The sequence below is a fragment of the Chlamydotis macqueenii genome, chromosome Z (genome assembly GCF_036417535.1).
Source record: "Chlamydotis macqueenii isolate bChlMac1 chromosome Z, bChlMac1.mat, whole genome shotgun sequence".
NCBI lineage: Eukaryota > Metazoa > Chordata > Aves > Otidiformes > Otididae > Chlamydotis > Chlamydotis macqueenii.
In genome coordinates this window covers 39,325,350-39,349,723 of record NC_141593.1, presented here as the reverse complement: position 1 = coordinate 39,349,723, position 24,374 = coordinate 39,325,350, and the positions used below count along the sequence as shown (strand labels likewise).

The window sequence follows — 24,374 nt, the reverse complement described above, 5'->3', positions numbered from 1 at the left end:
ATATGTTCTATATAACACCAGTAGGCCTAGTGAAACTTAGGGGACTTCAGAAGTTCAGGTGACGTGAGAGCTTTTTTTTACTTCAGGGTGCATTTTAAAAAATAAATTATTAAATGTGCATATTTTCAAAGGGCAGCAGTTTCTTACAAAATTGTTTTTCATTTTAACATAGTCTGTTATTGTACTTGGTGCAAAGTATACTATTTAGTACTTTAAAACTTAATCTAGCAGAAATTTCTTTAAATGACATGTGCTAATCTCTGTAAAAAAATAGAAAAATGTCATTTGAAATTTGAAGTTGTTTTATTTTGCACTACTGTGTCTTGGTTTTATTCTTGTTTTTTATCAATGGAGTCTTCAACAGTTTTTAATTTGGTAGTCTCTCACACTTCAAATCTGCAGTTCTCATTAGCTAATGGTTTTTAATACCTAGATGTTTCAAAATCAAGTTTAAGCACTGGGAATGATAAACAAGGGATCTTTTTGGGGTTGCATGTTACAGCAAGAATGCCCTAATCTACTTTTCTTGGCTATTTAAACATAACTTGGGAATATTTGCCCTATGTTTCTTCACCCTTGTAAATGGCTAGCCAATTTTTTTAATTCCTGATGGGAAAATTAAAAAAAAACTTGAAACTTTTATTGCTGTTTGTTAAAAATCAGGAAAAATTACTCATTTTGAAAGCAGATTTTACTAGGCTTTATTATTGTTGGTTTCTAAAGCTTTCTATAACTCAATCCAAAGACCATGCTCATCAGCTTGTTCTCGTAATGGAAGATTGTCATGGTGTACCAAGCTCGCCGTTGCAAATAATGGCTGTCATCCTATGATGATAAAATTTGAAACTATATAAGGTAATCTTCAGAGCTTGCTTGTATCTGTATTAATGTGATGTATGTATGGATTTATCCCCATTCACCTCTCCTTTCCCAATAGTATTTAAAAAAGAAAGCTGCGGAGCTGCTGGTTCAGGGAGAACAAGAAAAGTGAAGGATGAGGACAGTCTTTATAATTGGCAATTAAGATTAGTATGTGGGGGTTTGGGTTTTGTTTTTTTTTTTGTTGTTGTTTGTTTGTTTTTTTTGACTAGCCACAAAGTTTGTTTCTGGTAATCCATAATCTTACTGGTGGATTCCAGAATGCCTATGTGCTAACTTTTCTGATACAAAGTCAGTATGCTTAGCCTATTTTTGACCAACAGTAACTAAACAGTACTGCTAATAAAAAAAAAACATCTGTAGGAGAATAATAGATGATCTGCAATCTGTGGCCTAAATTTGGGTGGTGTGCAGAACTGGATGCACAGCAGCTGCACTTTGATCCCACTCAGCCTCTTTGCAAACTATTTCCATTTAGTCACCACTCTTTCTCTAGGTAAGATGCTATTCTGTCCATCTCCTAGAGCTGTGCAGGACTCGTGGCGTTCAGGTTCTTCTCTTGTCCTCTTTGTAACCCCAATAGCCTTCTCAAGCTCAATCCTATTTCAGCTCAATGGAAGTTTTATACGAGGTGCCATTCCCTCTGACGACAGGACTTGAGTCAATTTCCAGATTCTCCATTGTGGAGTAACGTTAGCAGGGCTGCATGTATGCAGGAGGGGCAGTCCGCAGTGATTCGTGCGCTAGGCGCGGATAGGTCCATGGGTGCAGGGGGCAGGTGCGTCCATGTACATGGTGGGCACGGATAAGTCCATGGGTGCAGGGCGAGGTGCGTGGCAGGCACGGATAGATCCATGGGCGCTGGGGGTGGGTGCGTTCACGTGCATAGCGTGTGTACGGGTATTTAACCCTATGTTGTGCAGCATTAAATTGAAGGCTTGGCTTGACGGTATCCGTGTGACGCCCTGCTTTCCCCAGGGCGGGGCTCTGGTGCGTGCGGGGTAGGTTAGCTGGCAAGAGAGCCGGCACTCCTTATCACACTACTGTGTTATTTTGGGCTGTGTTTTTATCCACCCAGTCACAGAATCAGAAAGTCATCGAGGTTGCAAGAGACCTCTGAAGATTGTATTGTCCATGCCCATGCTCAAAGCAGGATCACCTAGAGCAGGCAACGCAGGGCTGCATCCAGCTGGGTTTTGAATATTCTCCAAAGATAGAGACAACCTCCCTGGACAGACTGGTTGCACATTCAGTCACCTTCACATAAAAAAAAAAAAATTCTTATGTTTAAGTAGAATTTCTTATATTCTAATCTATCTCCTCTGCCTCGTGTCCTGTCATTGGGCACCACTAGGAGAGTCTAGTTCCATCTTCTTTACTCTCACCGTCAGATACTTATGCACACTGATGAGACCTCCCTGAGACTACTCTTCCCTATGGGAAACACCCCCAGCTCTCTCAGCCTCTCCTCATATGAGAGATGTTCCAGCTTAGGGGCCCTCCGCTGAACTTACTCCAGTATGTCTATATCTCGTTATAATGGGGAGCCCAGACCTGGACCCGGCATGCTGTATGTGTCTCACTAGTGGTAATGAGAGTGGAAGAGTCACCTCCCTTGACCTGCTGGCCACACTCCTCCTAATGCAGCTCAGGCTGTTGGCTCTTTTTGCCTCATGTTCAACTTGGTGCCCACCAGCACCCCCAGGGTCTCTTCTGTTATGCTGCTTTCCAGATCATCAGCCCTCAGCATGTACTGATGCCTTGGGGTTGTTCATTCCCAAGTGCAGAACTTTGCATTTACCTTTGTTGGATTGCATGAGGTTCCTGTTGGCCTGATTCTCCAGGCTGTTTAGGTACATCTGAATGGCAGCACAGCCATCTAGTGCATCACGTTTTCCACTACTTTCCAAAATGTAGATCTGTCAAAGACACAAGCTAGTCATGTTTAGTACACAGAGCTTATTTCGGGTAAACCTCAATAGGCATGAGTTCGGTGTCATCCCATTCAATGCTAGTGAAAGTGACAATTCAGTGACACTTTTCCCTTTTCTTGAGGTTCTACCCTTTCTTGTAGTCACCAGTGCCAAACATACTTCTGAAAAGTAACCTAGTAACGCTTAGTACTGCTCTTAAAAAATTACGAATGCCTTCATAGAGATGAATTGTAGCAAGGAAACTGCCAACTGTTGAGTTTTAAAAATGGAAGTAAGAGACTTAAGTAGTCTACCATACAAACATGTTTTCTCCTCAACTGTATTTCACTGGTAGAAACACATTCATGGCTGTCATACCCACTTGAGCCAGAATTAGCAGTACCTCCCAAATGCAATGAGCTATGATTTTAAGCTTCTTATATAATAAGGAACGTAAATCCCTCAGTTTTACTTTGAAAGCTTTGTGCGCTGAGGAGAACTACCTAGGATAGAGTTTGGGCCATATACTAGGGAACTTCACTATGCTGTAGCATAAAACTGACCAAGGAGAGACATGCATACACAGCTAAGTTATACTGATTTTTTTTTTTTTTTTTTAAATCAAGTCAGGTGACTGCTTTTGTAAGTTCATGTCCTGTTGGCACAAGCAATGGGTGGTAGCTTCCTGAATACAGGCTCTTCTTCCTTGACCTAGAGGGGAAAGAACCAGAGAAAAGTCAGCCACTTAAAAGTCCCTTTGGACTGACTATCTAGAAATACTAGCCTGTCTCCAACAAATCACCAGCTGGGCAGCCTAGAGTTGATGAGATGTCCCTTGGTGTTTAAAAAGGAAATGTATTGAAGATTTCTTAGACAACTGGGAAATTTTCCATGAATGGTAAAATGAAGGCTTACAATGGGGAGATGTGGGGAAAGTTTAAAAAAAAAAAAAGCATTGTTTGGCATGCTTTAAGTCCAAAAGGCAGCAAGCAAATAATTTCCAACTACATTGGTCTCTAAGGAACCATCAGAATCAGGGAAATAGTCTCTATGTTTTTATCTTTTCCATTTAAAGAACAAAAATGTTACTGTTTTATCACTTGGTTCTGCAGTTAGGATAATATTCAGCATGATTTTCTATAGTTAGACTATTTTTTCTTATTTTGTTTTCCTGTTCTGCTTTGAAGTTGAAGTTCAAAACTGTGTATGATCAGGAAACATCTTACAGATGCCGTTTTCATATTAAATTTCTTCCCTGAATACAGGATATTACTATAGTTCTTCAAATAGTTATTTTGTCCTGGAACATGAAAGGTTGTCAGGCATATTTTAACCTTATATAAGTGGAGTCTGCCTGAGTGGAGTCTGTGTTTCTTCTTATGGGATACTGTGATATGTTGGGTACTGAGGAGCATAGAGTTTGAAAAATAGAATTGAAATATCAGATATAAGCTCACAAAATTGAAGCTCCCTTACCAAGTGGATTTCTTAGCTCAAAATACAATATTTGATTATTCAATGACAGGAGGAAAACTCTTGTTTGAATTGTCAAAAAGTTAGACTTAGTCTGTCAGCAGATCAAACTGGTTTTGCATGGGTTTCTTTGATTTTTTCTGTTTCAGTTAGTTGGATTCTGGCATAACCTAGGCAAAAATATATTTTTCTTTTTTTCAGAGAAGTTTATTTTACAAAATATTCTATTCAAAACTCTAAAGCCTTTTAAAAAATCCAACTAGATAATCTCTATCTCAAATAATTAATAATTTACTTACATCTCTGATGACTGCAGATGACATTTGAGTATAGTTAACTCCTCTAAAATTTCCCATGTCCTTTGGCAAATTTGCAATGTAAGGAATTTCCTACTCTTGTTAGTTTACAGTTTTGTGAGATATGCGCTCTTAACATATGCTGTTGCCAAGTACCACACAGGAGATGCCTACTGCAAGGTGTTTCATGATGCTGTAGACTTAGGGAGCTGCTGCATGCTTTCTACTTCTTCAACAGCAGAGAGACTCTAAGGGATTTGGAGATTTTTGGGATTTTGACCCTAGGATGTGAAGTAAGAGGAGAGGATGGCTGGAATGCTCAGATCCTTTAGAAGCAGTTAGGCTCCATACTCCATGGGGGGGGGAAAAAAAGAAAGTAATCCTGGTAGTTAAACTGTTAAATTTTGGTGGGAAACTTCTATTTTAATTGAGTGCTTACTATATCAACCTATATATGTTTTTAAGATGACCTGGCAAAACTTTTGTGTAGTTCTGAGGAAGTGTTGATAGATTAGTGTTTAGACTAGGCCTCAAATTAATCTTTTGATAAAGTTCGAAGTGTGTGAATGCTGAGTGCTGCTGATCTCCTGCTTCTGCTTTTTTGTCCTATGAATAACTTAGGGTTTTGGTTTTGTCACAGGGCTTGTCCAAATACTCCTGAACCTTCTTTTGGGTTGTGCCACGTACACGTGCAAAAGGCTGATGTTCAACTCTGTGGTCGTCATTTTCATGTCACTGAAGAAGTTTGTATTTCACTGGCGATGTGAATATCAGAGCTGATACCCCTTGATGAGATACTTCTTACAATCAGAGCCAATCTAACTTTTATTCTAAGAGAATAAGGATGCTTGCTGTGTGTGAAATTTTTACTTTCCTTATATAGTGAGGCTGAAGTGCATTATGGCTTCTAACTTCCAATCAGATTTCCAAATTCTATCCTGTCTTCACAGGATAATGAATTAATTAATATGGAGAATGTAAGCAGTGAACATGACTTGTGAATGTCTTGGCTGTGCTTCACCTTGGTTTTGGAAAGATCTGCTCCCAGCACTGCTGGAAGGACATAAAGGAGACCTTCTGACAAATGTAATGCTACTTATGGATATAAAGTGTTCAGCTGCTGCCTACATAAAGTTTTTTTCTGCTATTACTGAGAGTGAGGATATTCAGGATGGTAGGGATTTTATGATTCATTTACAAACAGTTTTGAAGTGTTGGGATGAACATTTGTGAAGAAAAAGTTGACCTACCATCGATGTAAGAAATTGTTGTTGAAGCAGTCATCAAGGCTAACTCTGTACAGAGTGTAGCAGAGATGAAGCTCAAAGGATGACTCTTGTTGGCATTTACTCATTTGTTCTGGTACTTGTGTTTGCCCTGGACCCATTCCTTTCACTAAGAACTAAAAGAGTGTAGTCTAGCAAGATAAGAACATGTATTTGGAGTTCATGTTGTCTTGTTGTGTCTTGTTCTTTTTCAGTTTTGAACAAGTTTTTTTCTTGTGTTTAATTTTTATTCCTGCTTGTTACAATACTTCCTGTTACACACACAACACCAAGAACATGAACTCTTACTGGCATCATCTGGAACATCCTGCAGGAGCAGCAAAAGATTTTCCATTAGGAAGCTGTTTCACTGTTTCTTTTTATTTAGTACCAAAAGGGACTTTTAAAATAAATTAAAAAGAATATATAAAGTTTAAATTAAGATAATGCATTTCCATGCTGAAAGGTGATTGTTATCTATTGTAAGGACTGAGAAATCTAGGGGAATAAGGAAATTTGGTTCAAGGGAAACATTAGAGTGTAACTTTTGTTCTTCTTCCTTAAACATGAATTTGTTCTGTCAGATTCATAGTCCCAGTTTAGCATAAAGGAATATGAAGCCCGGATTATCTCTGAAGTTCACAGAGATTTGCTTACTAGTGCACAGCTACTTCTTCATTGCCAGTTGAGGGAAATGAAACATATGGCATCCATGGAAAACACAGGTTGCAGGCTGTCTGGCCCAGCCTGCTTCCCTGGGGACAGGGAAGAAAGAGAATGTTGTCTGGAAGGAGGGACAGGATTAGGAAACTAAATAGTAGTGTTACATGATTTCTTGTAGTCTAAGTTGATGTTATGACAATTAAAAGGAATAAACTTAATTTTGCTAAAGTCAAAAGATAGAATTTGCTGACTTTTCAAGAGAGATTCAATTTAGTGTGAATGACAGATAAAAATAACTAGCAGATGTAGCTTCTCCAGGAATACCAGTCCGTTTGGAAGCTAATATACTCCATCAAAGAAGAAACTGTGATTTTTGTTGGCTAGTAGGTAAAAAACACAAGTTAAGAGTCATTAGATGAGTTTGGGGAAAGAGGAAAGGTGAAGGAAAACCTCAGAAACTTCAGTATTTGTAGCTCAAATTAGTTCCTTGATATTGTTTCTCTTGATTCTTATTATTCAGTAATATTTTAATAATGAAGGATAATTTAGAAATAAGCAAGACTTGCAAAATGGAGGAGCATTGCTGTGCCACTGTATGCAGTTTGCTCAGGCCTACCTATTCTCTGCATGCTTGTCTCAGTCCTCCTGTGTAAAATTTAAAATAATTTTTAATTATAAATTATGGCAGCTTTATCTTCATTTGCATTTTCGTTAAGCTAGTCTGTAACGTGGCATTTACATTTTAAAAGAATATGAAGAATATTTAAAAATTAAAAGCTACTGGTCAGTATTGATAATCTCCTTAGATTAATACTGGGGTTTCTTTTGCTTTTTGACTAGCTTTTCTGCATTGTATAAGAAATTATTCTACTGTACTCTAACTGCCAACATTACAACAGAGTGTTAGTAGGAGTTTTTGTTTGTTTTGTTTTTCCTGTGACTAAAGCCACTGGTAGTCCATCCAGAAAAGAGCGAGAGAGTTTTTTCTGTTCTGTTCTGGGTCTCAACACAGACTATTTCCACACCCCAGCTGTATTTTTTGCCTCTCACAGAACTTTGCCTCTCACAGAAGTGATGAGACTCGTTGACTGGATAGTCATCTTTTGTCTACTTTCTCATTTAGTCTCTGAGGGAGGGGAGGAGATGCATAAACATATAGAAATGAGAGAAGACATGCCCACTTATCTTTCTAGCCTGTACATTTGAACCTGCTATGCACAAATGCCTTAGGCTTTTCAGTGCAGAGATCGCTTGGTGCCAAAAAAAAATGGAAGTGGGTTGCCCTGAGGTAGGTGGCAGAGCAAGTTTTTAAGGTTTGAGGATCACCTGTCACAGCAGAGTTCTCCTGCTGCCTCAGTGAGGGCAGGAGAATTAATTGGAGAGGATAAAGCTAAATTGAACCAAGGCCACTTTGATTCTGAACACTGGTATCTTATGTGAAAATTTAGTGTATTTTAGAAGCATTTTCATATTGAACCTATTGCAGTGCGTCTTATTGCATTGTCAGTTTCGTTCTCACACATTCTGTTCTTACATGAGAGATGCTGTTACAATGTCCTTCATTGTGGAGGAGGAGAAGATCTGGGCTTTGCAAGAAGTGCCCAGAATCCCAAGTGTGGAAGAAGGAATCAAAGGAAGAGGAATGACCTCAAGAGTGAGTGCTGAGCTTTGAAAGATGGTGTCTGGTCTTTAGTTGTGTGCCAGAATTTTTAATTTGTAGCTTTTCGTTAACAGTAAGAATACTGGAGCCCAGATTATTTTGCAGTTTTTTGGTAGCCAAAAAGGTGTGACACACTATAAAGAGCTAGAGGTTGATTGCTTGGAAAATTGTAGGAAAGGAACCTGCCATGTCATGTTTATTCCATACAACACTGTTGGAACAGGATTTTTGGGACCGCATCAAGATATATGAAGACGTTGATTGTCAGTGTTTTTTCCTTGGGAATGAGCTGGTGAGAATCTAATTTTACCTGAGCTGCTGGCCAAAGTGCAATATTAGAATTGATCAAGGAAAATGATCTACTGAGTATAGGACCTGTCAGAAAACAAAGCAACAGCAAGGCTGTCTTGTTAGATGTTCATATATGTTGTGATATAGATAGGGTAAAGGAGTTTGCCTTTATCACAATGGTTTTCAATGTATTTTAATTATAGCTGTTTTATTTGGTGTCTTTTTTACATTAGTTCTATTTCTTGGGATTAGTAGTAGTTTGTCATATGTGTTTGCCTGAAGGATTGCACAGAAATGTAGCTAGAAACCTTGAGATCAAGAAAATACACAGTCTTAAGAAGAAAGATGAAGAGTGGGAAGAAAAGAGCGTAACATGGAAATATCCACTGGGTCTTCACTATTTATTTATTTGTTGCCTGCTTGGTTTTTTTTGTGAAGACTATGTTTCCGAAAGTGCTAGCTAAACTGAGGAAAACAGGAGGGGGGTGTGGAGGAAACTAAAAGGAAGTCAGAAGGGAACATAGAAAAGAGGAAGGTGAGACTGAGCAAGGACAGCGAAGGATGGAGAGACAGGGGATCTGAGAGACTGGGAAGGGAGGGAGAAAGCGTGTTCAGGAGGAGCACTGTGTTAGTCACTCCCCATGCTTTACTTTCTTCTCTTTTTCCTCTACATTTAGAGAGATAGATCTTTCTCTTTAAAGTCACATCACTGTATGGTGTAGACTTACTGCTTGTTTTTTCAGCTGCTTGATTTCATTTGATACGTGGTGCTGAAACAAAGCTTCTTTCTCATCATGGAAATAAGTATCTCAGGATTCTTGCATCACACTTATTTTCAGATCTCTGCCACATGAGCTTCAGAACAAGAAGAACTTTTGGGGGTTTTCCCATTCTATTGCTTTTGAATTTGACGATGAGATGATAAGTTAAGTCAGTGTCAGTCATTTAATATGGTAAAAATGAACCTTCCTGTCCAATGTTAATTGTTAATTATAAAAAATAAATGCATACCACTAGCATATGTCTATTACCTTTTAAATAATTATTTGCCCCATTTTGCATCTCTTTGTGATGCCCTAGTCAAATCAGTTATAGCATGCTTGAAGTGGAAACTTCCTGTCATTTATTTGGCAGTATCTGCAGGAATAGTCTGGGGTAAGGGTCAGGTGAACTAATAAATTCTAACATTGCTCCTGTTTAGCACAGTATTTCTCAGTCAAAGATGAATTTTTAGACTACTAACTTCTTAAAATATTTACAAGCATTTAAGTCAATATCCTGTCCATCACTAGATGGACTAAATTCCCTCTGAAGTGAATAGGAGCCACCCATGTATGTCAAAGCCAGGATGTGGCCTTTATGGAGTGAGGTTGCTGTAAAGGGACGTGCACTTGCTGAGATTTGTTATGAAAGAACATATCTTTCCTAAGCATGTTTTGTGGTCCATTGCAGCTTGAAATTAATGTGTGCTGCTTCCAGTAAGATGTTTACTGGGAATTTTAATGCAATTCTAAATTTGATCATAGAGTGGGTACATTTTTAAGGAGGTAATAGCCAATTTGCTCAAATGCACTTTTTTTTTTTTGCCCAGGCATGTGGTATTTGTAAATGAGCATGTTCCCAGGCTCCGTACATTAATGTTTTATCGTTGCCTTTGCTGAATTCAGTGACCTGCAATGTGCTCAGGAATTGTAGCCACAGCAGTAAAAGCACTTGGCAGTAAGGACTGAGGAAGTGTCTGTCTTTGGTTTGTGTGTATGTTGCAGTCAGTTTAAAGTCAGTGGTTGGAGCATGTGAATGTTATCTGAAATAGCAACTGCTGCTCCTGATGGAAAAGCTTTATATAAATGTGTGCATATATATAATTTCCTATTTTGTAACAGCGAGCTAGGCTGCAGCCTCTTGTTACTGCTGTCTAGTAATGACATTTTACTGTTCGCTAACTGCAGCATTCACTGTTTCATTGGTTAATCTGGAAAAAGTACTTGAACTAAACTGGTAAGATTTTTAAAGTAAGGTATTGATCTGAAACAGAACACTTCAATGCAGGGAAGGACTCAAGAAAGACAGATCAGTCATTGGCTCCCTCGGCTGCCTTTACCCCATGGAAAAGGCTGGGGTACTGAATGCCTCTGTGCCTCGGTCTTTACTAGTAAAGACATCAGAAAAGTCTTCAGAAATCTAAAGACCTGAAGATCAGGAAGAAAGTATGGTGGAAGAGGATGAGGTTAGAGAATAATTAAGCAAACTGCATGCATAAATCTATGGGCCCTGGTGAGGAACCCACAAGTGCTGAGGAAGCTGGCTCATGTCATTGTGAGGCTGCTCTCAATGATCTTTGACCAGTCATGGTGACTGGGAGAAGTGCCTGAGGACTGGACTAAAGCTAATGTCACCCTCATCTTCAAGAAGTGCAAGAACCCACAGAACTACAGGATGGACAGCCTCTGCTTGATCCCTGGGGAGGTAATGGAGCACCTAATCCTGGAAACCATTTGCACATTAAGGACAAGGAAATCAAATGGGATGAAGTCATACTCCACCAACGTGATAACCTTCTGCAATGAAATGACTGGGTTGGTAGATGAAGAGCGAGGCAGTGAATATTGTCTGTCTAGACTTCAGTAAGAGTTTTCACACTGTCTTACAGAATATCCTCACAGAGAAGCTGATAAAGTATGTACTGGATGAGCAGGCAGTGAGGTGGATTGAAAACTAACTGAATGGCCAGGCCCAGATCAGTGGCACAAAGTGATCAGTGGCACAAAGTATAGTTGGAGCCCAGTAACTAGTGGTGGACCCCAGAGGTCAACACTGGGTCCAGTCCTGTTTAACATCCTCTTTAATGATCTGGATGATGGGGCAGAGTGTACCCTCAGCAAGGTTGTTGATAATACCAAAGTGGGAGGAGTGGTTGATAAACCAGAGAGTCGTGCTGCCATCCAGACCACCAGGACCTCAACAGGCTGGAGAAATGGGCTGACAGGAACCTCCTGCGATTAGACATAGGGAAGTGCAAAGTCTTGCACCAGGGGTATTTTAAAAATACTTTTTAGTATTTTCAACAGTAGTAGAAGCTTGAGGGGCAGAGGGTAGCTTTTGCATGTTAAGCTTGTGAACTCGTTTACAAAGCCTCATATCCTATGTGCAAAACCTTGGAGGGTTTGACCAGAGGTTTTAAGTTTTGGTTCCAATGCTGATTTTGCTCTGATGCTTTCCTTCAAGTTGTTTAGAATGACTTGGAGTAATGAAATCAAGACTAACTTGATCCTGTGCTTTTGTAGCACAAAAGACCAGAATGAGCTATGTAACTTTTGCTTTATATAATTGTTCCTCACTAAAAAATTACGTATTCAAGCTTTTTTTTTTTGTTTCTAAGAATCCTCTAATTGAATTACTTATTTGCAGATATATTTTCACTTCCACCTTTATACTTAGTAGCATAAATAACATTGAAATAGTGAGTTTTGCAGGTGTCAAATAAGTGGTGCCAATGCAGAAGCAGACATTAAGCTGTATGTGTAGCACTAGTCCATATGGACTTATAAATAATTAAAAAAAAAAAAGCTATTTTTTTTTCTCTACAGAGCTTTTGATGGTGGTTATTAAATATGTTTGGAGCCTCCCTCTCTGTTAATTTAACTTTGGAAATTGCAAAACTCTTATAGTTAATCATGTTCCCTGTCATCAGCAGGGGAAGAATCACCAGAATGTGATTTTAACATGTGGGATTTGAGAATGAATTAGAGCTGTTTCCTGGGTAACAGATGTGGAAGATGGTTCTGAATCCTACAGAATATGAATGGAGTACCTGAAATAGCTGCTGGTTTTTGAGGGGTTGTTTTTTTGGTTGTTCTCCCCTCTCCCCCACCAAATTTGTTTCTTTATACATTTATGGAGGCAGTTTTTTGTATTGTTGGTTAGTCAAAAGTGACACATAGTACTTCAAAATATTGCCTGGCACAGATATTGGGAATGCTCATTGATAAATGATCAAGAGAAGTGAAAACACATTTTATTTTTGGGTTACATTCCTACTGGAAGACAACAACTGTGTACGAGTCATAGAGATGAAATCTGCTTTGGCTTTTTCCCAGGTCATTAAAAACACTGTCTTGTCCCTGCCTTGTAGCAGTTGGAATGGTTGTGGCTTTGTTTTTGTGTAACTGTGTGCATTACATTGTGAAGCTAATTTCAGCATTTAACATGGCACCTCCATGAAAGTAGTTAACAGCATGTGCAGAGTAATCCTGCGAGATTGCTGAATGACTCTAAAGATTTTTCCTTTCTGATAAACCTCAAAAATGTCTTTTCTCCTGCTTCAGATCTCCTCCTTGAAATAAAAAGAATTTAATTCTGTATAGTTTTTCTGCCTCTCTTTTAAAAAATATGTTTTTATTTCTCTAATCTTACAACTTTTCAGTGAGTCAGGTTTATTTACTTGAAAGCCGTTTTTGTTATGTCCACATTGCGCGTTAGCACCGTTTAGTTCTGTGTATCAAGCTGTTAATCCTACAGTTACAGAAAGAGGTTTCTTTCTGACAGTTCAACAAGCCTAACAACTGCAATACAAAACATTGCAGATCCTGTTTAAATACAGTTTAGTTTCTAATGCAAGCCTGCTCACGAAATAGCTATTTTTGTTTACAGAATATTAGGTAGTTTTGTTAAAAGAGTCAGAAATGTGGCCTGTCATAGAGCCTTGAGAGCAGAGGCTTGGGGCTACTCAGTTTTGCAGAGCTGGTAAGTTAGCTGCAGCTATAAACTTGGTTCTGTCAGTGAGCCTTTTCCAGTGGACACTCGTAACTGGATTAAGAGGTTTAATACTAGATCCTGGTCTAAAGATGGCACCGAATATTACTTTTATGACCCTGTACCTTACCTTTGCGTTTTATTTGTGGCATTTTAACTTCATCAAGTTTACCATGCTTCACAGTAGAGGCAATTGGGAAGGTAATACCGATTCCTCTTGCTTCTTCTGGGATCAGGGGCTTGCTCATGCAGATATCCAGTGACCTGGCCCTTACTGGCACCACGGCTGTTGGGTGAGATGCAGCTGCCAGCACAAGAGTGAAACCTTTTGTCATACAGCAACGGATGAAATATGTTTGCTTACTAACTGACCTACATCTATTCAGGTGTGGCAAGGGAAGTGAACGTGTGGGCAGGTCTATACTGTAGGTGAGGTTATCATTGCTGTTTGAGAGCTGATAATGGTGAAGAGCAACCTGGATCTCAGTCATTTGAGCTGCTCAGGTGTGCATCCAGGATTTACAGCAGGCTTTATCCCCTCTGCCAGAGCTACTGTTCTGTTATTCTTAGTGGTCGTAAGGTTAGCAAACCTAGGTAGTTAGCTTTGCTCTGCCCTTAGCAATTTCTAGTTTTGTTGTGGCTGTATTCACAGTATGCTCATTGGTGTAATTAAATTGTACATATGAAGTCCTTAGGAGAGTGAGACTGTAGAGTTGTGTTATTTGGGGCTTTGGGGCATTTGTTTGGGGTTTTTTTTTTTTTATAACTTGCTGTTTCCTCCATAAAGAATTGAGATATTAGACTTGGAAAATAAAACTGAGAGGCAAAGGAGGAGTTCAGGACTAAAGAGCCACTGCCCAAAACAGATATAGTGTTTTATTGCTTGAATTAAGTGGCAAAATCCCAATATTTCTTTAAATTGAGAAAGTGGGTTTGTGTAGGTAACACTTATGTGGCAGTCAGTGGTTGGAAGCAGACAAAAAAAAAAAAAAAAAAAGAGAGAATGCTTGCAGTGACTGGAAGGAGGATAAATATGAGACATTAACTGTTGTGTTTAGATCTCACCTTTTGAGAATATTCTGTCTCTTGACCTGGTTGGTAGAATATGTACTCCATGTTTAGGCAGTAATAATTTAACAGATCATTTCCTGAAGATAAATGCACTAAATGTATTCTGGGCAAGTGCTTACCACAAGAGTCACTGAGGAGTACAATACACTTTGCCTGGGGTTTTGAGGGGGGAGGGGTTTGGTTTTGTTTTTTTAAACTTGCCTGTAATAACAGAATTCCAACACCTTGGAGGTATATAGCCACATTTTAAAGCCTCCCATTCTCTAGTGCTTCTAGAATGGATGGCATTAAGATGTGATTATATACAAACAAGGTATATAATACATCAATATTTTATTGTTCTATTATCTACACTTTCTGAACTACCTGCTTTTTATTACCCTATTACAATTTCTATTATTCCTAATGTAAAAACTGTACTCCATTTTCTTAAGTCCCATCACCTGAAGTCTTAAAACACAAGTTCCAATTTGTGTGTCTCTATTTGTTTTCCAACTATTTTAATTAAAAAGATACTCAATCCAAAACTGATTGTGTATGCAGTTTGTCGTAGTTCAGCCCCAACGGGGACCAGACTACGCAGTCTCTCTCTCACTCCCCCGACTCTCCGAGAGAATAGGAGGAGATTTGACAAACAAAAGAAAACCAGGAAAAAAACCAAACACGCGGGTTGAGATTGAACAAAAAGTAAATTTAACAGTAATGACAGAAGAAAACAAGACAGTGATGGAACACAAATACAGTACAATAGCTCACAACAGATCTCCACATCCAGTCTCTTCCAAGTAGCAGGGCCTCCCTTCAGCACCCTCCTCACTTATATACTGAGCATGATGTCAGATGGGATGGAATAGCCCTTTGGCTAATTTGGGTAAATTAACCCCAGCTGTTAGCTAATTAGTTAACTATCCCAGCCATAGGGGCTACCAGCTTCAGTTCTCCACCCAGCTCAGGTAAATATTAACTCTGTCCTGGCCAGAACCGGGACACAGTTCCATCCTGAAATAGTTATCTTGAGCTTTGTACCTCATAAGTATGAATACTGGCATGACTACTCCATGTTCAAACTCTTTTTGAAAGCCCTGTCACTTTTTAACATTCTTTAAAATGATGCTCTGTCAAGATGTGCTTCATTTTAACCTAATGAGCCTTGAAGACATTTTTTTTTTTTTAGATAGCTTATGGGCATGGAGAAACAAAGAGCACGTATTGTTGGATTTGCACAGAGACCTTGTATTCTAGGTTTATGACAGGAGGCACAGCTAGGCACATAAGGAGTTGCGGGAAGGAAGAATACAGAAGGACGACTGTGCACTCTACATAAGGTCAGAGTAGGGAGCAGAAAGCTTTTAGATCAACTTGTGTTCAGGATTATGAGGAGTCAAGGCATAAAGCAGGATGGCTGTGTTTGTTATCTGTGTATTTCATACCACTTTATAAATCACTGGAATAGGCAATTTTTGTTTGCTGGAGGTTAATACAGATTGTATCAACAAGATAATATTAAAACATTAACCTTAAGCTTCTTAAAAAATTAAATTGGATACATACACGCAGGGAAGAACTCTAGCTTGAATTACAGCTGATGATCTCTTCAAGCCTGGCTCCATCTACCTTTGGTGTTTGTGGGACTTGGAAAAAAGCATCTTTCCTTAAAAGCCGAAATTAGATTTTTAAAACTTAATTTCACAGCATTGTTACGTATCCCTGACAGTGACATTAACAGTTGCACAATGGTCTTTAACTCAGACATTAGTAGAGGGCACTGCTGTAATGGGATAGGACTGTTTATTCTGAATTATATAAAAAATTAGGCTAGCAATTCAACCTGGCTTAATCAGAGTCTTTTCCTGTCAAATGGAAGGGTTCTGCTGGCAGTGAAAAAAGTTAGAGGTGGGATTTGGTTTTGTTTTTAAACTGAATTGTATTTTAATTGTATTTATATTGACTTCTTAACGCTGACATGCCAGGACTGCCTTTCTGAGGGCTGTGATATGTAGTGTAACATCAGTATTTTACTAAACCAAATTCCTCCAGGAGTTTGTTTCACATGTATTCCAGCATATCTCTATGTTCCATCTCTCTCAAGTAAACCAATACAATGCCAAAATTAAAGAAATGCCAAACATTTGTGGAAAGAACATCTATATTAATCTTCTTTTTATAGAGAAAAATACTAAATGTTTCTTATTGCTTGATTTGAAAAAGTTACTTCTTGAAAAGTTACTTGATTTGAAAAAGTTACTTCTTTCCTCTTCTGAGGAAAGATCGTACTACCTGGAGAGCAGAGCAGTGCTGACAGTGTTCTAGAGGACTGTTGAGGAATGTGGGCTTGAATAAGGGACAGCAACAGCTGTGAAAGGAAGTCCACAATGGATGATGCAAAATACGAAAGAAGGTCACAGAGTAAGAATTGATGACAGTGATAAATGTTTCAGAAAAAAATGTCTATGATATACAAGTCATACATAACATATTACACTTTCCTAGGTTACCTGGGTTTTGCTTGCTGTTACTGTTAATGGTTGGAGCCTTGCAGTTGCATGATCTTTCTTCAAGTGATACTGTGGTCTGCTGTGGTGCTGAGATACAGTATGAAGAGGTGGACATGAACAATGGTTTGTTGTATCTGAAGATGTGATGTTCAGAGGAACTCTTTCTTCTTTGTGCTGGTGTATTTTCGACACCTAGTGGTACCAATTGTGAATTACAGAAAGTTTGTTAACGGAAATATTATCCTACCCGTAGTAAATTCTTAGTGGAGCAGTGAAGCAAATCCTGCAGCTGACTCACAATGAAGTTAATTGTTAAACTTCTGAAAAATTACAGTGAAGCTTTTGAGAAGAAAGTATAACAGGTATTTTTTGCTCCTGTACCATCCTTCAGGTGGAGAAGAACAAGAAAAGGCTGTCCATGACCCTGTCTTAATAAAGCTCTGTGAGACAGGAATGGATTTCTTCAGTCACATCACATTGATGCTAAATAACAGGAAATACAGAGAACATGGAAGGAATGGTGTGAAAGGTGTTGAGATAATTTTTTTTCTGCTCAGTGATAGTGGAGTTTGTAAAGATGACTGAAAGTTGCAGAAGGATATTGTGAGAGTAGGCAGTGAAATGGCAGGTAAAGTTAATTGTAGATCAGTATAAAGTAATGCAAATGGAGAATAACTATATAGCACATGCACGCTCTCCCTATTTTAATTACTTACAGTGCAGATAACACAACGATGCCACTTCATAAGTGTAAGTTTTGGCAGCACCTTAGTATCTGAAGTTTTGGTGCTCTAGGTTTATCTCAGAGGTAAACAGAACTGAGAAAGCTTCCACAAGGGTCAAAGGGATGATCAAACTATGGAGTATCTCCCACCTGAGAACTGAACTGACCTGGTTAGGACTCTTCTACATAGAAAAAGTACAGCTGAAGGTAAATATGTGTGATGGGTTGACCCTGACTGACCTCCAGTTGCCTACCGACCTGCTTTATCACTCCTCCTTCTCAACTGGACAGAAGAGAAAATATGATGTAAAAACTCATGGGTCAAGATAAGGATAGAGAGATCACTTACCCATTACCATCACGGGCAAAATGGACTTGGCTTAGGGAAGCTAGTTTAAGTTATTGCAAATTAATAACAGACATACAGTGAGAAATATGAAAAAAAATCTTTAAACAGCTTCCCCTCACCCCTCACTTCTTCCCAGGCTCAACTTCACCCCCAACTCTTCTACCTCCTCCCCCTGAGCAGCATGGGGCATAGGGAATGGGCACTGTGATCAGATCATAACACTTCATTTCTGCTGCTCCTCACTTCTCTTGCTCCAGCCTGGGTTCCCTCCCGGAGGATAGTCCTTCACAAACTTCTCCAATATCAGTCCTTTCCACAGGCCTCAGTTCTTCACAAACTACTTCAGTGTGGGTCCTTTCCATGGGATGCAGTCCTTCAGGAACAGACTGCTTCAGCATGGGTCCCCCATGGGCCACAGGTCTAGCCAGAAGCCTTCTCCTAGGTGGGGTCTCCATGGGCTGAAGCTTCCCTCAAGGCATGTCCACCTCCTTCGACGTGGGGTCCTCCTCCGTGTGGATTTCTGCTCCACCGTGGTCCTCCATAGGATGCAGGGGGACAACCTGCTCCACTGTGGTCTTTTCCTTGGGCTGCAGGGGAATCTCTGCTCCAAAGTAGAGAGCAGATGTGCCTGGAGCACTTCGTTCTCTCCTTCTTCACTGACCTTCGTCTCTGCAGGGCTGATTCTCTCCCATTTTCTCACTCCTCTCTCACACAGCTGTTGCACAGCTTTTCCTACCCTTTTTTAAATATGTTATCACAGAGACACTACCAACATTGCTGATGGGCTCGCCCTTGGCCAGCAGCAGGTCCATCTGGCACTGGCTGTCTGACATGGGAAAAGCTTCTGGCAGCTTCTTACAGAAGCCACCTCTGCAGCCCCCCAGCTACCAAACCCTTGCCACACAAACCCAGTATAATATGATAGAGTGTATAAAATCAAGATTGTATAAAATCAAGAGTGTATGGAGGAGGCGGGGGGAAGATTTACAGAATACAAGAAACAGAAATGAAGCTGGTGGCTCTAGGCTTGGAACAAACAACATGTAATTGCTGACAGAGCTCTGAAACTCCTTACTAAAATGTGTCAAGGATGCAAAAAATTTCTGTGGCTTTAAGATGAGACCTGACCAAGTACTTGAGAGATACAGTAGGGCTACCAAACAGGTAGCATTGAGCTAATTAACTTCTAAGTTAAGTCCTAACTTTTAAGATGCAGGGAGGGTTTTGTGGAGGAAGTATCTATTCTGGCCCCTCTTTTTAGTCTTTTCTTGGCCACTACTTACAACCTTGTTTGGAGACGGGACACAGCCTGAATGGACCCTTGATACGTGTTAGTGCAGACAGTTTTCTGTTTCAAGGCTAACAGGAAAGAACAGAGGAAGAAGACTTACATCCTGAAAAAAATGTTAGGGAATACTTTATTATGTCCTATAAATGGGTCTAAGGCAATAAGTACATGCAAAGTATTATATGAATGATGTAAGTCCATATATGACTTTATAATATCTGTTTGTTAGGTTTTTTTTTTTTTTTAAAGATAATCAGTAATTCCCAGAGTAGCTGACAGCAATGAATGTGTTTTCAATCATTATTTATATGAGAATCAATAGAAAGGTGAAACTAAGTGATGTGGCCTAATAATAAAATTCTTCAGCTTCAGGATTAATGCAGGCTTTACTGTTAAGGTGCAAATGGTTCATAAACTTTGTACAAAGTTCTTAGTGTTGAGGAATTTTATCCTTGCACAAACAAAATTTCTTTCTTTTGTATTCACCTACCCTGCTTGTTTTGTAATCTGACTCTTACCTACAGGATGCTTAGATTGAACATTGTAGAATGTATTATGATAAGATACTTATATATATCTTTTACCAAATAAACCTTCCCAAAGCCACCAATGTAAATATTTTGCCTAAATTAATATCCATTATGGAGAATGGAAAATTCAGAAACGATACTACAGTCAGTGGTGGCTCATGTATCCTCAGATAAGCTGCACATCCTTGTGTTTGTATTTACAAATATTCTCAACTGCTAGGAATTGTAAATACAATACTTTTTTGTCTCTGTCCTCTTTCCTTCTCCCCCAGGCACAGGAGAAAGTGGCAAGAGTACCTTCATTAAACAAATGAGGATTATTCATGGATCCGGTTACACAGAAGAAGACAGAAAAGGCTTCACAAAGCTGGTTTACCAAAACATATTTACTGCCATGCAAGCAATGGTCAGAGCCATGGATACTCTCAAGATACAGTACACATCCAAAGAGAATGAGGTAAGACAAGAAAATTCTGGTTTCAGCCCATGAAATTTCACTTTGTACACAAATTACGGGAGTCGTAACCTTCTACAGGCAGAACCTTAAAAATCTGTACATCTTGTGGAGTTTGATGCCCCACCATCTGAATATACAGAACAGTGGGGCGTTCCTAGGGGAAAGAGGGGCAAGGTGAGCGGGGATGGGATGGAGCTGGCTAGGAAAGTAGAATTTTCTAAGTTGCAAGATGGTAATAAGAACCAAAAAAAAAGAAAAAAAGTTGGGTTTTTTTTTTTTTTTTTTTAATCTAAGTTGTAGAGTTTGACTGTACATGACAGGAATATGCAGACTGGTTTGTCAGCAGAGCTCCAGACCAAGGAATTTTGCGTCTATGTAGCATCAAATCTGTTTGATGCTGGTATGCTTTGAAACATACCACCTAGAGCCCTTTTCTGGACTTGGTAGTAACCTTTATGTACTTAAATAACTTGAAAATGTAGAATTTCTTCTCCAACCATTTCTCAGTTTCAATGTATGTTATACAATTGTATTTTTTATTTAAATGCTTATGATTATAGAACTCTACCAAAAAAAAATTCTGCTTCAGTTAAATCAATCGCATCCTTTGCATCCGTCTGTTGCATCAGTTGCCCAAGTGTCATGAAGAGTCTGTAAGCGAATTATTTTGTGTCATGTGTTTAAATTAACTGGGATTTCCAGTTGGCTAGATTTTAGTTAAGATAGGGAAGACTGTGCAGGAAGTATCAAGGCAGAAATAATTTGTAGAATTTATGAGTTTATTCACTGAAGTACTTTATGATGAAAATGCAATTGGTAGCCTGCTCTTAATTAAAAAAATATGATTGCCTATGAACAATACAAAAGACAAAATTGTGATCAGATTTTTTAGTATTTACATTGGTTTGTGTTATTTATTCTTCCTAGGGTTATTCAGAAGAGGGAAAGAAGATGTTGTTTTGAATAAATGACTAGCAAATTAAAATTCTTTAATTTTTTTTATCGCAAAAGAACAGATGGTGTCAGCAGAAACAGATTTTGGACTTCAGAGAGCTGAGGTATTAGGGTAATTCTCTCCTATGTAAGAAAAATATTCTGAGGGTTAATTAGTTGTTTGTAAAACATCTTTAGATCCGTAAGAAGGTGGCAGTTACAGAAACAGCAAATGTGACTGTGAAGATACTTCATCCTAATTCAGATGTGTATATTTTGATGAAAAGTGATGATAATCAGAATCTCTTTGAAGAAACACATTTGCACTGCCTTTTACGGAGATTTTGTGTTTGGTTTTTTTTTTTTTTTTTTCTTCCCATTAAGAACAAAATATAAAGACAATAAATAGCAATGTTTTTCTCATTCTGGGCTCTAATAGCTGAGCTGGGTATGTTCCTGTAACACACTATTCTGGATAAATTGTGTTCTTGATGATAGCTGTGCTGCTAGTGCCTTCAGATTCAGAAGATTATAATGCTATTTTACAGTTGTTGGAGAGAGGCAGAATTTGATCTTGTGCTTCTTTATTAAAGATAACAATATGCTAAATGATAAGAACACAGTTTGGCAAGCTTAGCTTCAGTGGCATTTAGAAAGCAAAGCAATTTTTGCTTACACATGGAAAAACTCTTGAGAGACACTGTGAAAATAACCACATGTCTCTCCAGTCACTTTGCAGGATACCACTGCACTTTACTATTTAATTTAGGGGGTAAGTATAATGCAAAGTAATGTAAATCTTGTAATTGCCTTTCATTGAAGGATAATAAGCCTATAGTGAAAAACAGTTTACGACAACGATGATAAACAGAGGACTTATGGTTCTGCTGTTGTAATTGTGTTGCAAAGATGTGTTCAGTGACTGTACAGAAATTGTCCAGCGTGCTCCTCAACGTTTCAGTATGTTCATCTTCTCCATGGCATGCCTTCTTTTCCCTGAAAAATTTGCTTCTCTCTTGCTTTTTTATTAGTTTTTGGTTGTTTGTTCATTTGTTTTTGTTGTATCCAGTTTTGCTTTGACCAAGTCAGGTTTTCTCCTCTGTGGACCCTGGACTTCTCTGGCTGCTGAGTATCTTCATTTAAAGTTTCTGTAGCCGAGAACAGATTGTTCTGCACCAAGTGTCTCTTCCTTGTAAGTGTGATGTATGCGAAGATCCATAACTCATGTATGGACACAATGTCCAAAAAGACCTCTTAATTCTCTTAATGTTTGCAAATAAAAGCAAGTTTTATAGAAAGTATTTGAAGAGATCTCTTATTGGTGTTGTCAACTGCAAATATTTAAGTAAATGATCTGACTTTCTGTAGTTGCTGCACTGAGATGGGAAGTGGTTTTTGCTTGTATTGTTTTGAAGTTGCTTGGATGAAGTACTTACCTGTATTGTGCTTGACCTTTAACTTTAACTGAGCATGCAATTCTTATCCTAATTTCAGCTGCTGTATTCTTTGGGATACTTTATCTCATGCTCAATTTGAAGTTGGGAGCTACCATAGCATATTTTGAGTATATTTTAAGCGTAAATCCTGCAGATGTTTAGGAACCCAGTAATTCAAGGAATTATTATACTAGTACCTAAACCCCTCAGTTTTGGAATGGATTGTGTGTGGGTTGTTTTTTTTTTTTCCCCTTCTTTTTTCCCTGTTATGATCACTCTATAAAATTTGTTGGTAGAGGTGAACTCTAGGAGGTGGGGTAGAGGAATTAGTATTTACTATCTATATGTCACTTTTTTCAATGTTGTAGAGTGGAAATTGGTAAATTGAGTGTTGGTTAAGTAGCCAATTACAGTACACATAATTGACAGTCTCTGAGGATGGGTTTTTTAATGTGAGGGCTTGAAACAGCTGCTTTTACAAACACTTCTTGTGTCCATATGATAATAGAGACTGCCAAAAAGTAAGGTGAAAGTTAATGGCAGCCTGTCTCTTGGGTTCTTTGAGAAATTGTGATTGAAGTGGAAGAAAGAATTTATGTGTGAGGCACAGAGAAATAAAAAATCAGTTGATAGCCGAGAAGTAGTGAAAGCTCTTTTTCGTTGTCTGATTTTTTTTGTAATCAACTTGAAGTCAAAATGGAGGAAAATAAAACTTCAAACAGGAGGATAAAGAAATTAAGTGATATTGGAGGAAGGGAAAATAAGCATTTGATTTGTAAGTATATGTCAATCCTAAAAGGCAGATTTGAAAATATTTCTTGGTTGCTTGACTGTGCTGGTCAGTCACATTTTGCTGAATAATGTTGGGATTTGGTGTATTACAAATTTGCAGAAGAAACAAGTTGTTTAAGCCCATCTGAACTGGAAATGCAAGAGATTATTTCAGAATATTAGTTGACCAAAACTTTTCCCTCATCTTCCAAACTGGCATGTATCCTATATTGCAGGAAAATCCTCTTTTCCTTCTCCACTTAAGGCAACATTAGAAATTTCAGTTTATTTGCTTTTTTTTTTTTTTAAAAGAGTATGCACTTAGCCCACTGGGAAGACCTTTTTATATAGTTCTTCGGGATGAGGATCATAGAATGGGAATTCAGTCCTGTTGTTAGTTTGTTTTTTTAAAATACCCTGGTAAGATGACAGTGCACATGTTTGCAATTAACAGCAGCTCTTTGTAGCAGTATGAACAATTACTTTTTTTTCCTAAGGAGAAAACCAGAATACTGCATAAAAATGCCTTGCAAAAAGAGGTTGTCATGTTGCATCTCCAAAACATTTCTTGCTTTCCATAAGTAGAAATCTAGTGTCCTTCTGTCTTACAAAGTTGCCCCGGCATGAGTGTGTGTCAGCTGCACTAATTTTTTTCTGAACGAAAGAATTACTGCAGTGCCAAAGGAGTTTTATGGGACAGGTAATTAACTTCTGTCAGAAAAGGGGAATGCAAAAAGACAAGTACAGTAAGATGATATTTGGGAATTACTGAAAGAAGCCATGTAGCTGGGACAAATGGAAAACACAGTGAAGAGTAGTTATTGGTTGATTTCCTTGTGTATTTAAAATTGAAAGTGTTGAAAATGCCATAACACAGTCCTTTCTTCTCTTCATTTTCTTCTACGTCTTAGCAGAGAAACCATTGTTCATAGCAGGTTCTTTATTTTAAGAGTAATCTGATGGTATTTACATTATTTTGTGCTTTTAGAAGTACTTTTTTATTACAATCAAATTTAGCTTTAAAGATGCAGTACTTTGTTAACTGGTTTTCCTTGTGCTAGCATTAATGCAAGTGATAAAGGGCTAGAAATCATAGACAGTCTATTTTTAGCAGTCTGTTTTATAGAG

General features: G+C 38.5%; 1 protein-coding gene across 1 annotated transcript in view; it reads left to right on the top strand.

The window, feature by feature from the left end:
• The window catches only part of GNA14 (G protein subunit alpha 14), an 89,293-nt gene that overhangs the window by 15,486 nt on the left and 49,433 nt on the right, over positions 1-24,374 (top strand). The window contains exon 2 of the mRNA XM_086770328.1: positions 19,922-20,106. Within this exon, the coding sequence (XP_086626454.1) occupies positions 19,922-20,106 (185 nt within the window). The remainder of the gene's footprint in view (positions 1-19,921; positions 20,107-24,374) is intronic.